The 16075-nt window shown below is 34.8% G+C and overlaps 1 protein-coding gene across 1 annotated transcript in view; it reads right to left on the bottom strand.

Annotated features, from left to right (window-relative positions):
* Window positions 1–16075, bottom strand: part of WDR70 (WD repeat domain 70) — a 126709-nt gene that overhangs the window by 82005 nt on the left and 28629 nt on the right. The window contains exons 6-8 of the mRNA XM_063423131.1: window positions 11379–11438; window positions 5992–6125; window positions 762–915 (exon numbers count right to left, since the gene is read on the bottom strand). Of these exons, the coding sequence (XP_063279201.1) occupies window positions 762–915; window positions 5992–6125; window positions 11379–11438 (348 nt within the window). The remainder of the gene's footprint in view (window positions 1–761; window positions 916–5991; window positions 6126–11378; window positions 11439–16075) is intronic.

The following is a 16075-nucleotide window of genomic DNA, read 5'->3' as shown; positions in this document are numbered from 1 at the left end:
CAAAGCAAGCAATTGCCATTGTGCGACTATGAATATAACTACATTACTGGACTATATATTGTCCAATTGGCTTTACTTCTTTGAAGTACAGGCACATGCTCATCGGCTATGTTCAAAGAGAAATTTGGGACTGGCTCCTGCAATGCTGGAAGGACTTTAGTTTAAGCACAAATAAGGAGAAAAATACTGAAAAGTTAATGAGGCAATATAACAAATATTTCAGCATTAGGACTGTTGGACCACAGTATACTGGAATTCTAGACATTTACAAGAGAAAGAAAATCTAAATGATTTTTAAGCAAACCAGAACTAAAGCAGATGTTATTTGATGGTTTTATATATGTATCACTAGCCAAAAGAAATAATCATCTGACAAGAACAGCTTTAGGCAAAACAGCATTTAGCCAAGTTACTTGGCAATATACTTTACAAGAAATAAGTAAATCAATTTTATCATCAGTCTGAGCTTTAGATTTTATTATCACTTTCTAGGCTTAAGCTATTTTTAAAACTGACCTGAATTTAAATCATCTAGGCAAATAGAACCATTGTATCAAAGTTAGTGGAAATACAAGGGCAAAGTGGTCAAAACGCAACCAACTGTTGTTGAAGCACTTCAAAACTATGAATGAACCCTTCTGTATTTGCATTTTTAGCTACCATTAAATATATACACATTGTTGCTTATTAGTCTTACACTCACAGCATGCAAGTAAACAACAGCCAGCCTCTGCCTTGAAACCTCCAGCCCCAGACCTTACCTTTGTGTTTGTCATATCCACAATGTACTGGTCTCCCTTTATGCATTCCATTACTGGGAAGCCATCTCTGTCAAGAACTTTTGCCTGAGAGTTACCAGAGACAACAAGAATGACATCTCCCGTGCTGCTATACTGTAAAGACTTGATTTGATGACTATAAAGAAAGAAGAAAGAAGAAAAAAAGGAGAAATAAAACATTTCAGTTAATGTTCCTGTAAGCCTACACTAAAACAAAAGTGTCAGTGGTGAGAAACCATATTGCAGAAATAGACCTATATACACTTCTATATCAAAGAGGTGGGAAGCAGAAAATCTTTTACTAATGGAATAAAGTTTTTTAATCCACTATGTGTGTGCATATGGGTGTGTCATGTTTCTTTAAAACTCACACATAAACACATAAACACATACATCAAACACATAAAATGTCATTTCTGGCAAACATATTTCTTTAAGAATGCTATTATAACTCCAATGGGAAAATAGTATGTGTCAGATTTAACTACTCAGAGCTGAAAATTCTTTTTCATCTTCCCAAAAATAAAATGTGGAATTACAGAGATCTATAAATTACTGTATAAGGATGTTGTAGTCACATGTAAAACTTCATTGTACCTTGCATATTAGTCATAGGTCAGCATTCTTGCATCTTTTTCTATGGTCAGGGCTTTAATTTCATCGAACTTTGAGATAAAGTTAAATAATGCCATCAGTCCTGGAAACGTGACAATAGATAACCATCTGTCTAGTTTACTATGTCTTAGGTGATTGTTCATTTGTTGTAACAGCATTCTCACATACATGTTTCACTGACTGAGAAAACCTGCAGCAGAAACCATGGAACAATAATACCGAGACGCCAAAAATTAACTGAAAGTGCAAAGCTGAGTAATTAATGAAAAGTCTAATTCCAGCTTCAGCATATTCTCTCAGCATCTTGCATTATGAACAAACTTCATGGCTCTTGCTGTATCTGAAGCAGATACACCTTTGATCCCCTATACCTTATTATAAGGATAGCAAACAATGTAAAGCAGTCTATCCACTTCACATCTGCCAGAATTTATACCTCAGCACATTAATAGAATGTGCACAGTAACATTATTTTGTATTAATGCTTCAGCTCTGCATCTGGATTAAACTCAAGCAGAAGAGCAGAATACATTTGCCAGCTAGATTTGGATTCTCATGGCATCCAAAGTATTCTTGAAGAAATATCTTCCCACTGCTTAAGAACATGACTGTGTGCATCCTAGCACCTTTCACTACCTTTTAACACTATTTCCCACTAGTGATGTTAACACTCAGATGACCAACAAAACCAACCGTGCAACTTGTAACTTAATATTTTAGCACTTCAGTTCTTATACAGTAGTGACTTCATATCATTTTCTCAGCAGTAGAATATCTGTTAAATCTCTCCTCAAACTATAAGTTACTACATAAAACACTTAAAATATTGCAATAATACTTACTTTAAAAGTTCTGCATTGATCATAGTAATGTAAGCATGACTTTCTTAGTCAAAAAATGTTTGGCAAAACTGATTACATTACAATTCAAAAGCCAAAAATTGCTTCAAGCACCTTATTATGTAATACCAACTGGCAGCCAAATTGGACTGAGTATTATAAGCTGATTTTTAATAGAAAGGAGACACTCAAATCTGGGAATTTCCAAAATAGATCACAGTCAATGTCTGAAAAAAAATGCTGATCCTCAAGAGCAAAAATGAATACTTTCTCAGAAAAGAAGATGGGCAGCTACATTAAGCTCAGAGGAAATACTGAAAGAAATTATAGGAAATCCACAAGAGAAATAATATCTAAAGTTTAGAATACTGTCTGCAGACAACTATACACTTAGACCAAAGAATACATCAGATTCAGGTTTTGCAGAACAACCATCTTAGGAATTAAAATTTTTTTCTCAGCTGTACTTCCAAGTGCTCTTGCCCAATGATATAATTCATACAAAGCTTGTAATATTCCTGAACCCCACCTGAGTAGTGTATACAGAACGAAGTACTTACTAGGTTATATTTCTCATACTCTAACATTGAAATTGACAAACAAAAACAGCCAACATCTCCAAAGCAAAGGTTCATATTTTACACTTATAGAATAAAACAAAGAATAGAAAGAATAAAAAATAAGAATAAAAAAAAATTAAAAACCAGATTAAAACATATTTTCACTTAATGCATGTCTCATGCATGAAAAGGATCTGAACACTAGGTAGTAATAAACAGCTCAGAAGTAAAATCTGATTTCTGAAAGAATCTACAATACATAAAGGCCCCCATAGTCTTCCGAAAAAAACCCTGTTTTCAGACACTGAAATACTAAAAGTCAAACTACAGACATTAATACTATTAAAACTGAACTGTTCACAATTCAAACAATGTCATCTCATTGCTTCTTAGTAGTTCTGTATCAGCATGTCTGAACAAAGTCTTCTTTCACCTTAAAATTTCTCCTAGTAAGAAAAAGCAACTGATTTTACAGCAACTAGCACAATGGAACATAACCAACAATTTATCAAATCAGTCATGTGAAAAAATTACTTTTAGAGAAAAAATATCCATAACCTTTATCTAAATTAAAAAAAAAAATTCCTTCTTGACAGTGCAATATGACTTTTAAAATCATGTCTAAAAATTGCTTCTCTAAATAGAATATTTGCAAAGTCCCAGAAGTTACCACTTTTTGGATGTTTACTGGAACATGACTAAGAGTGAGGCTCTGCAAAGGCAGTTCTTTAAGAAAATATTTTTGGTTCTTACTAATGTTATAGCAAAAGTATTGGGAAACTTATAAAAACAGTTTCTTTTATTAGCATTAATCTGAGTTATTTTGGTTTAAAACTGCCAAATGTGCACACCACTTTGTACCAGCACCTGCAGAACAGAGCTATATACATGGGCAGAATCACAACACACAAATATTTTCTACACTCATAACAGCTTTGCCTTACACTTGTTTTTGGCTTTAACACCAAGGTATGGCTTGAAAGTACTAGTTTTTTGTCAGGCTGAGGTTTTTTTAACTTTATGTCACAAATCCAAGGAGAAATTAACAGAGTAACCTGATATTATGCTACAAAATGGTGCCTTGACAATACAGAATTGATCTCAGACCCCTTCGTTTTTAAAATGAAATTAAATTTATGGCTCCAGATCTAGATTTCTACTAACACCTAATGTTTCTATACCAGAATGCCTCAGAATTCTTTGAAATTCAAGTCTGTGAATGTTAATAGTCCTTCAATAATAAACTTAATAGAGAAAAAGGTAATATAAAGGAACATATATAAACCTGGACACAAGTTACATAATATTCCAAATAGTGTTCACCAGCTTGTCTCAATGTCAGCATGAAAGAACTTGAAGTTGAATCTTTTTACCAGACAGAGATATAGTTCCAGTTTTATGTTTAGAAAAATATATAGAAGTAGTACTTGAATAATCGTTTTTTAAACCCCCATAATTAGTTCACGAGACTTGCAACATAAGTGTAATTTCCAAATTTCACACTAGTCAAATCTATTTCTAATATTAGTTCATGTTTTACATTTTAGGCACTTTATTTATACATCAATGTACTCAAATCACAGGAATTTGATAAAGAACATTTATACAAAAATCCTTACAACAGACTAAATGAACAGTGTTAAGAACAGCAAATATTTTAAGTTCATATTTTATCATTATTTTTTTGCCAAAAGGAGCTTACCAATTTATCTGCAAGCTATTCCTGAAATAGAACATTAACATACAGTCTACTTATGGATTTTATACAATATTTACATTTTACACCATCATTAGCAAGCACTACTAAAATTGAATGCATTCATCTGCTAAACTTGAAATGCTTCATTAAAATAATTTCCTCTTGTGGGAATAAAGACTTTCTGTGCAGTTATGACAGAGGAAGGACAATACCATTTATATCCTGCTAACTAATTATGTAAATGAAACTCATGCCAGCAAAGTCTAAATGTTACTTTACATTTGAAAACTTTTATTTATTTATTCCTAAGTGGTATGTTTATTTAATTATGTTTTCAAAGTAAATATGTCATTTGTCAGCTTATTATAAGAAAGCTAAGGTCTGTCAAAGAGATTGTAATTGTATAATGCATTAAAGCACATTTGTTATTTTCGGATTTTTCACACTTCAGAACAACAGTTGAATTCCTTTCTATTTCACTCCTCCTCAATTAGGACTGTTTGGATAACAGTCCTAACTTCTTCTCATCTTTCATTATCTAGATTTTTGGCATAGCACAGACAATTATACACATTCTGCCTCCCAAACTGACTGAAATTCAGCTGTAGCTTTAAAATAGACATTCTAAGTACTACTTACACTGTGGAAATAAATTTCAATCCCTTTTTTAATCATACCAAAGTACCTTATAAACTGTACCACATTATAAACTGCACCACATAAGTAAGACATCAGAACATACCTTGCTAAAACCACTGTGTTTTACTTTATGCAATTTTTTATGCAATGTATTTTTCAGTAAGTTCTGTGTGCACTACTGTTAAAGGAGGTCTGTGCTCCAGGTCTCTGGAATAATTAAATTAACTTACTTCACTTACTTTTGAGATTACCGGTGAACAATATGGATAGTATGGAAACAATTTTCTAAAAATGCTTCCTGCATTTTCTTTTCAATTTGCATATATAGAAACATAGAAATAAATGTAAATAAGTATATTCTTTCTTCCAGAAAGACAGTATTTCACCCTATGTTGTTATTCAGTGATCATTGCAATTCAAAGGACTAATGCTTTCTGAAACGGAGGACTTCATGAAAATTAAACAAAACATCTTTCCCTACAGAAATCCTGGTGGGAACTAGAGAGGCTCTCCACAACAGGGTCAATTGTTTTAACTTGCTTCCTCTCTCAATTAGTTTTATATAAGCAGAATACATATAAAAAGTGTATTCCATTAACATCAGTTAGCAACTATGATAGTGAACTTGTCTTTGAGAGGTTTTCTGATGTGTTATTAACAATTGCATTGGCAAATTCACCTGTAGCTTTCTAAAAAGGGAAAACTTGCAAGTCACTGTAAAAAGCAGGAAAAGAAACAAGCAGATAAGTTCTTAGGTTCACATTCCTTGTTATTTAAGAGTATTTTAAACAAGGCTTTTGTGCATTCTACCAGCAGCTTAACATGGGACACTAAGCGCACAAGGCAGTCCTCATGCCTACCATTCACAAGGCTGGAGAGACCGAAAAGCTTGGAGAGAGGCATCCATTCCAGCAAAATCCCAAAATTTTACATCATAATCATATCCACCAGTTATCAAACGAGCACCTGAAGGATCCAACCCCAAAGCAGAAACCTGGAAAGAAAAAATATATATAATCATAATCTTTCAAGCTTTTTATCTTTTTCTACAATTCTTCAGGGTGTCACCAAAACATAAAATGCTACTAAAGTTAAAAATAACCCCAAGTCCCAAACAACCCAGTGCACTGGTTTCCCACTGAAATATCTTAGCTATATTTTCATTTTGAAATTTCCCTACTTTGAATAAAGTCTTAGTACTTCTGAAGGAGTAGGAAGAATGGAAGTAAAAATTACATAGTCTGAATAAAGCACTGAAGACAGCCGAGAAATCCTAATCATCTCACTGCAAAACATGGCTAAGTTCTGTTTCTATGAAGAAAATTGTACTCTAGACCTCTATGAAAAGTACAAACAGTATTTCTAGCAAGGTAACAAAATGGTGTTTAACATTCACCAGTTTAAGATTCTAAGTTTATTGAAGACAGCTCACATGCATATACACATTGCTTTGTTAAATTTCTCTTAGGAAAAAAAGAGAGTAATAAAATAGGGTATAAACTTGAAATTTTTTTTAAATCATAGATTTTAAAGAAGATACTATTGTAGCAAAACAGGTCAAAATAACTTCTCAAAACCCATTTCTTTTATATACAAAATTAACTTCTCAGAGCTATTCAAAATTTTGAGGAACAAATGCTAATACTTATTACTCTCATCTGTTACTCTCAAATCATAGCTCAAGTAAAACGGGAATTTTACTGAAAATCTGTTTTAATTCTCTGTTTGAAGAATGGTAATGTTTTATAGTACAATAAATAATATTTCATATACTAAAATAAACAGTAATGTTCAAAACACTACATGGAGAAATAAGGTAACAGAAGGCATTTCATCAGAAATTATAGAAATAATAATAATATATATAATATAAAATTTAAAATAATTTTCCTTCAAAATTATTTCTTTTCACATTTGTGAAAATACTCTATATACTACTATGATTCCAAACTTTAATATAAGATTAGCTGGACAATGTGCTGAATTAATTTAGATATCAAGAGACTAATTCTCAAAAAAATTAAGTCATCTGCATGAAAGAGTGTTGAAAAGTTCTACAAAAAATAAAACAAAAGTATTTTTGGAATTACTCAAAATTACACCTACCCTGAAATGTTAAAATGTCTTAATAAGTTTTACTTAAAAGACAAAACTCAGATGGAATTCATGCTTACGTTTTAATGGGGCCCATGAGTAAAACCTAGACTATAACCAGCAGATTACTTTTAACAACAACAACAACCACCAAAAAAACAAAACAAAACAAAACAAAACAAAAAAAAAAACCACATGGGTCATCCCACATTTATAAGACAGATAATCATCACATCACATTGAAAAATCCTTTCAGTAAGAAGAAAGAGTCTCAAACACAAGGAAGTAGTAGTAATAGTAGTAGTAATGATAATGATAAGGATGATGACAATAATAATAATGTTCTATAAAATGCCAGGAAAAGCATTTGAAGACATAAACCAGAACATTCTGAAGGAAAAGGAATAATATCATATTTCACCAAGAACATTCAACTTACAAAATACCATGTGGGAAAAAAACCCAAATCAAACAAAAAAACCTGTATACAGAATAAAAGACAAAAAACTCTTCATTTCTGAGTGGAGGGTAACACCTGAGAATAGTGTCATGACTACAGGTTATAACAAATGACTACAGCAATAATGAATGTCTTCAGTGAAGAAAAGAACTCAGAGGAATTACTTTCAGATGCCTAAAACTGTATTAAAAATTCTAGATATGGATGTACAAAAATAACAATAATTTTACACATAAGATGCCTACCCATATGAATCTTCTTTACACATATACATGGAAAGTACTGACAGGAACTATGATTTAATGCAGACACATAGTAATACCACCAAAAAAACCTTGTCTCAAAGATGTATCAGACTACTACTGTACTTCTTTTCCAAAGCTTTAGTATACATCTATCTACATGTGTTATGGAGACTTTTAGAACTTATGTAAACTGTTGAATAGTTCCCACAGAAAATATTTTAAAACATGGAAACAAATGCATGGAAAAAGTAACCTACAGAAAACAACTGTCCCAATAAAAACAGCATGTATGAATGAAATTTATTCTTTAAGATGGACAATTTCCTTTCCTAGATTTTAGATTTCCTTACATGAAATAGTATGGGCTTCTTTTGAGTTTTCTTTTTCCAGTTTCATGGAGAAAAAGTTCACTTAGCTATTCCTTATTTTATCAAAGATTCATTTCTAGTCATCTTCTGCTTTAGGTTCCCACTGCTCCTGATCAGCTCTGAGCTCGCCACCTTTTAAGCATCACCTCCTAAGGTAGGAACAGGCTGTTCCCAAATGCTGGAAATTAAGCAGGTGAGGCAGAAGGCTGGCTTGGCTGAGCAGGGATCTTCTCTTGGAAACAAGGCAAAAAAGAAAGGTATATGCCCAGTGGACGCAAGTTCTGGTGACATGGAAACAATACAGAGATGCTACTGCAGGGAGAAAATCTTCACAGCCAAAGCTCAGTTGGAGTTGAAGCTGCCCAGAACTGTGAGGGGGAAACAAGAACTTTTTTCCAAGTATATTAATGGTTAAAGGCAGTGTAGAAATAGTATCAGCCCATTAAAGGATAAGGATGGGCACTTCACAAAGAGGTCAGAGGCAAGGCAGAGATGTTTCAAGCTTTCTCTGCCTCTGTCTTCTGACAGACCAAGCGGGTCTCAGACCATGACTGTGAGAAGGATCAACTCCCAGCCCACCCTGAAATTGTGCAGGATTTGCTGCTCCAAGTGGATCCCTACAAACCTATGGAGCCTGATGAGATTCATGCAAGGATCCTCAAAGAGCTGGCCGATCTTATTCCAAAGCCTTTCCTGATGACTTTCAAGCAGTCTTGGGAATCTGGAGAGGTCACAGCTGACTGGAAACTGACAAAAGTTGTCCCTTTTCAAGAAGGGCAAGAAGAACAACGCAGTCATCAGTCACCACCAGCATGTCTTCATGAGAGAAAAGTCTTGCTTATCAAATCTGATTTCCTTTTACAACATGGTAACCCATCTAGTAAATCATGGGAAGCCAGTTAATGTGATCTTTTGGGACATAAGTAAAGCTTTTGATACTGTCTCTCACAGAGTCCTTCTCAATAAAATGTATTAGGAGAAGGTCCTTCTCCCAGAGGGTGACTGGACACTGGAAAAGGCTCCCCATGGAAGTTGTCACAGCAGCTGACAGAGTTCAAGGAGTGTTTGGACAGCGCTCTTGGGGATGGTGTCGTGCAGCACCAGGAGGTGGACCTGATGATCTTTGTGAGTCTCTTCCCAACTCAGAAAATTCTGTGATTTTGCAATGCAGGTAATACCTCTCAGTACAACACCTCAGCTATACAACGCCCTAGTAAAGCCAACTGTCTGGAAAGAGTACTTTCAAAAAAACCAAGACGTGGCAGAAATGATGGTCCTATTCACCAGGCAACTAACTCCTCCTTAATCTAAACATCCCGCTGTAATTCAGAGGTATTCACTTCCAGAAATCTTTTAAAATGTGCAATCTCTTATATGTTTCTAAAAAGAATATGCCCCTTTTACAACTTAAATGGCAATTTTGAACCCTAGCCATTTCATTCATGATTTCTGACATGCAGAAAAACTGGGCATCTCCAGATTAATCGTAATACCCAAGTGTTCTATTTAATAACTCCTACCTATATGAGAGAGCAGTTGTGATATATTAGAAAGCACATATTTCATATTCTTTCCCATACCCACCTATATATCAAAAGTACCATGAGAAATAAAAAACATATATGAAGTTTCACTGGGAACAGTAATTCCTATTACACTGTAGAAGCAAGACAAATGGGAAATTAATCAAGTTTCTCAGAAGACTCTCTAGCTTGGGAAATCTTTCCTGAGATTTCTCAGCTGCACAGGAATAGAGTCATCATCAAATCCATATTTACTAGATTGAAGAGCTACAGATGGGACATTATATATACTTTTAGCTGAAATACAGAAATGAGAAAACTTAAAAACATTAAGGCAATACACCAAAATCAAGACATGAAGTTACTCCCATCCTTTTGTGTCTAAGGTCAGGGGTAAGTGGTTTCACTGTTCTAAAACAAATAAACAAACAAAAAAAAAAACCCAAGAAGATAGCCCTTCTGCAGAAGAGGGGTTTTTTTTCAATTTTATGTTTCATTTACTGCATCCAGTCTAATCCAACTGTGCTATATATATCCCACATTACAATTCACCTCTTTCTAGGTGATGACAGCTGCATTCTCCTGCGGTCGAAATATCTCAGAAGTCCTCCAGAACTGTACTTCCACTTTACAAGACCTTTTAGTTAGGAATAACATGAGCTTACTCTTTAAGAAGACATGAAAAGATTTACTGGTTTAATATAGAGAAAAATAAATCAAAGAATTTTACCTAACAAAGTTTGTTAGGACATATATTCAAGAAACATACTGCAGAAGCAGTTACTGTCAGATGTAAAATGGGAAATTGATTTGCACTAGTACACTACCCTGCAAAACCCAGTATTCGTAGAAATTAACATGCAAAGCAGTTGCATGCATTGCATGTCAAAAAATCCAATCTATTTTGTTCAGTGTAATACAATGCATCTTTTACAGGTCAATCAGCCCACAAAAACAATTGAATTTATGTTGGAAGATGTGATTATACAAATACAGAAATAAATAGAGAAAAAAAAAGATAGTTCCAAGTTGGACTGTGATTCTTTAAAAGAAAGCAAAGGAGTAGTACTGGAGACAAAATCTGGAAAATATGCAGTCAAATACAAGGAACAACCAGATCTCAAGAAATTGAGAATGGTTTATAAAAGGTACTAAAAGATTGAAGCAGAATGAAGTACTCAGCTGCACAGAAGTTGTTGACAATAACATTCTCCTTTAAACCCATTACCAAATAAAGGTCTAGATTAGACCTATGCCTACGTGTTAGGAAGGTCTATCCCAAAAGAAAAAACTCTAAAAGTTACAGAGAACATACCTGATGAAAATGAGATTACAATTGAGTCAAATAGAGCCAGATTTAGGTTATTACAAGAAATTGAAGAGGTGGTCATGAAACACATTTTCAATTGGACTAAGAAAAAAGAATGACTAAAATAACAAATCAAGGAAAAAAAGTTCAAGTTTCTTGAACTGCAGCTGATAAGTATTTGTTAACTTATTTCAGAGACTGGCACAGTTCTAGAAAAGCATGAAGGGTTGAAAACAGTTATCACTTACTGTCTTTGTTCCATGTTGGAGTGTAATTTCATGAGAATCTGGGATTTTCTTGACAGGGTTCTGGAAAAAAAGAAAATTCACCTCTGTGAAAAGAGTGCTATCCCCAGAAAAAACCACTAAACCAACATATACGTAAAAGTAAGAAGATTTCCATCACACTAGTCATAATATGAGCAGGAGAAACAGGAAAATCATAAACCACAGACTGATTTCACATTTTTATTTGAATGGATATAGTCTCAACAATATGATGAAGAATTGTTTTAAGAATATGATGCCATCTTAAGAATAAAACAGGTTTGTGAGGGGTTTTTCTCTTTTGAAGATATAAATTCACACAGAAAGAAATGTAATGGAAGTACTCAAGTACTTTTGAGCAACTTTCTGCAAAGGTCATGTGAATCATTACCCTCAAAATGCTTATTTATCTGGCACCATTTCAGTTTCCTAAAACAATCACTATTTATCCTCTTGATGCCTGATATCTTTGGTATAATTTTCTGCTGCCAAAGTATGATTTTAAAATAATTTTAGGCACATTTTATACTACACATTAAATCTCCTGCCTTACCCATCTCTGCCAATCCCTTCACTATTTTTCGTGCTGCACAGACAAGTCTCTATAGCCTCAGGCTGACTACCTTCATGTTTTTTTATGTTCTTTATTAGTTCCATCTTTTACTTCTCTGACAAAACTAAAACTTTCATTATCTTTGGTTTAGCCACATCTATCCTTCTTCTTACTTTCCTTAAACTACAAGGGAGTACGTTTAGATTAGGCATTACTCTTTACTTTAAGGGTTTTTAGGCATTGGCACAGGTTGGCATGTCTCATCCCTGGGAAGCTGGGATGTCTCATCCCTGAAAACGTTCTAGGTCATGTTGGATGATGCTCTGAGCAACTCTGTCTAGTGGAAGGCATTTCTGCCCATGGCAGAGGGGTTGAAATGAGGGGTCTTTAAGAGGGGAGGGCATGGAGGTTGTGCATGTGCACCCAAATTTGTCTTCCAGCCCAACTACTTTGTCACTGAAGCCCAGCTGGGAAGTGGCAAGACACCCCCTGCTAATGGGAAGTAGAGAATAAATCTGCTTTCCCTTGTTTCCATGTGTGGCCTTCACTTTTACTTCATTAAGCTGCCTTTATCTTGATCCATATGATTTTTTTCCATCCGCCTCTCTTCTCCTGCTCCATCACGCTGAGGATGGGAATGATAAAGCAGCCTAGTGGGCAGCTGCCATCCAGCCAAGGTCAGCCCACCACAAGGTAACAGTAAAGGTTTACCAATAGCTACATATGACATCCAAAAAGGTATAACCCACATGGCACTAAGTGACACTTCCACAGACTTGGTGGTTTAGAAGCTGAGAAGCAGATGTAACTCAAAATTCCCAAGCAAAGCTGTGTTTATGAAAATGCGTTTATTGTTCAACTGACATTATAAAACACACAGACAAAGGTATAATTATAATACAAATTAAGTTTCCAATGTTCCATCATTCCCTACACTATAAACTGATTATTTGGTGTTCTTGGGATGCAAAAAATTGCCACATAGCCATTGCCCGCACTTGCCATCCAAGTACATTCCATAAAAACCAAAGTGTGAAAAGCAAACAGTTTCCAAGATTCACGCACAACAACCATCATCCACAACAAAAGATGTACTATTTTTGTGAATCAAAGGCTTTCACAGAAACCATCTGTTGGATTCTTACCTTAATCACTGCAAGGTTGCTTTTCTGCACTGGAATATTATAGAATTCTTCATTTCATGTACCTTACCACAAAGGAGGCTATGGTATTGTGTCAGCACTGAATTTAATTTTCAGAGAGTATCTTAACTACTTTTGAGACGTCTTCCAGTAAGTCAAAGAAAAAAAAAATATTAATAAGCAAAATTATCTAGAACAAACTTACTTTATTTTAACTACTAGCTCCCTCAGGTGACAATAATTAAATCTCCTTTTTCATTAGAAGAGTGAGACACTAACATGAAAATATTTTTGCTTTATACACAGGCAGGTTGAACAGTATTCTGGCTACTAATTTTTAGGGAAGAAGAACAGACAGGAATATATTCTGCCACCTGATAAATCAAACATCCTGAGCCTGAAAGTCAGACATTTGGCGACTGCTACTGGTGCTAAGCTCTGCAGTGTCCAAGGGATGCTGACAGTTAAAATAACTGTTTAGACTATTCAAAACAAAAAAAATAAGATAACAACATCCAGGAACATATCTTGGCATAACATCTTCAGATTAGCTAAACATTTACAAAAAAACAAGGTGGCTTATTCTATTTTAGTTAATCATGAACTTCCTAAATAACTCAGAATGCTATATCTCTAATGTGCTACAGCACATAGCACACAAGACAATCAGATACAACTACCACTTTTCCTGTTAATATACTCCAAAGAATAATGAATGCCATAAAATCCTTTTTTTTTTCACTCTTCAAAAGGGAAATATAGCTAAAATATTTATGCTGATTTGAACATCTGGATATCATGTATACTGGAACATTACTGGAAGTGTGAAAAAAAATGAAAGGATGGGGTTTGTCCAAGTGTACCTGCACTTCCAGAACTTTAGCTGTTGCTTGGATTTCAGATGTTCACTTTACACAAACTGGTTCTATGATTTCACTAATATTGTTCTGCAAAATTTGTATTTGTATTGTATTTGTATTGTTCTGAAAAATTAAAACTAGAGGAGATAAAATCTTCACAGGATTTCCAGGGCTTGTTGTTGTTGTTGTTGTTGTGGTTGTTATTTTCTTTTAAAGAACATGAGGAAAAGACAATATTATAAATTTTTGCTTCAGCAGAAATAGAGGAAAAGAGTTATGGTGTTGACGTATCTCCTAATATTTTTACAAACATTCTCAATTCCCTGGCTGACATAAGATTAATATATATTAAATCTGTGAAATAGCATAGTTTATGAGTTCACAGTTTTTTCTCAAAATGAATAGTCTTACTTTAAAAGCAATTTCTGCAAAAGGACACTGCAAATCAGCATCACATCTGTAGTATGGAGTTTCAATTTTTTCAGAGAATTCCAGCCTAGTTGAGTGTTATACTCCTGTGCCTAACAACGTTCTATTTATTGCACCACTGTCAGTAAATATTGTGGATTTTATTTTCTTTATTCCTTTTGGGAGTTTCCTTTTATATACTCTGAGTATTTTCAAACCATACTCAGAAAATATGTCACTAGCAGCCAGAGGCTGAAACTAGATTAGTCTCCCCAGAATGTCTTGAGAGAAATCAAAAACAAAACCAAAAAATCAAATAACCAAAATTACCCACTTTTTCATGGTCCAACCAGAGAAGGGAAAAATGATACATTTCTACCTAGAATAGTGTCTACTGTTCTGTTTACAGAGGTTTGTATATAAATGGAAATTATCTTGCATGACAGAGACCTGCAAACTATAGGTAATCTTTCACACACTTAAATAGGAATCCAAAATACTATAATTTACAGAGAAAAACCAGTTCTTTTTAACTGTCCTTGCCATTGCCCTTAAAAAGGACTATGCCTTCTTTAAGAACTTCAAGAGCATATGCTGCCCTGGGAAAAAATTCTCAATAGCTCCTTTGATCTCAGTTCTCTCCTGAAACACCGCCTTCCTGAAAATTTGAAGGGATTATCATTTGCAAGAACAGAGCTATGGCACAGTATGGAACAACAAAATGTAAAACTATAGCTGGTTGAACTAAAGGGTAAGCACTTTCCCTGTCTTGACCAAGAGAAAAGGCTAAACCTGGTTTGGCTACTACCTATTTTAGATATCTTTAAGAGATATCTAAAGGGAGCTGGGTCACTTCTCTTGTGAGGACAGGCTGAGAGTGTTCAGCCTGGAGAAGAGAAGGCTCTGGGGAAACATTATAGCACTTCCCTGATTCTGAAAGGGACCTCAGAAAATCTGGAGGGACTTACCACAAGGACATTTGGCATTAGGATAAAGGGGCATAGGTTTAAACTGAAGAAGGGGGTAGGATTAGGTTAGATACTATGAAAAACTTCTTTACTGTGAGGGTGGTGAGGCACTGGCAGAGGTTGTTGGGAGAAGCTGTATATGCCCTATCCCAAACTTTTTAAGACCAGGCCTGGATGGGGCTCTGAGCAATCTGGTTTAGTCGCAGGAGTATTGGAAGGAGATGGTCTTTAAAGTCTCTTTTGATCAAAACCATATAATTATTAATTCTGTGATTCTGCTATACTGAAAAAACCCTTCTGCTCCAAGCATAAACACACCCTGCTCCTTTAGGTCTCTGGTTTGATATACTCCACAGGGAAAATGCTGTCTATTCATGGGCAGGAGTGATGAGAAAGAGGCAAGAGCTACACTTCAGAGATTTCTCCATCTCTGGTGAAACTACAGATTTCGCAGAGCAAGTATCACAGAGTGGTCTGACACAGATAATTACTGCCTTACTTGAAGACAGACAGAAACTATTGGAATACTAAATGGGCAGCAGGAATAACTGGTGGACGTGGAAGGGGAACAACAAACCCTAGCAACAAATGGTAATCTAAGTACCTCCTTCTACTTAAGAACTTAACCTCCCCCAAAAAAGGTCCCCCTACAAAATGTCATGTTTGATCATGCAAATGTCAGGCCTTCTGGCAATTAAGAAAAAAGAACTTTCTATTTTTGTGCCTTGTGTTTAAATACATAATGTTC

The sequence above is a fragment of the Prinia subflava genome, chromosome Z (genome assembly GCF_021018805.1).
Source record: "Prinia subflava isolate CZ2003 ecotype Zambia chromosome Z, Cam_Psub_1.2, whole genome shotgun sequence".
NCBI lineage: Eukaryota > Metazoa > Chordata > Aves > Passeriformes > Cisticolidae > Prinia > Prinia subflava.
Note: the sequence above shows the minus strand (reverse complement) of the source record. Positions and strands in the feature narration are given on the sequence as shown.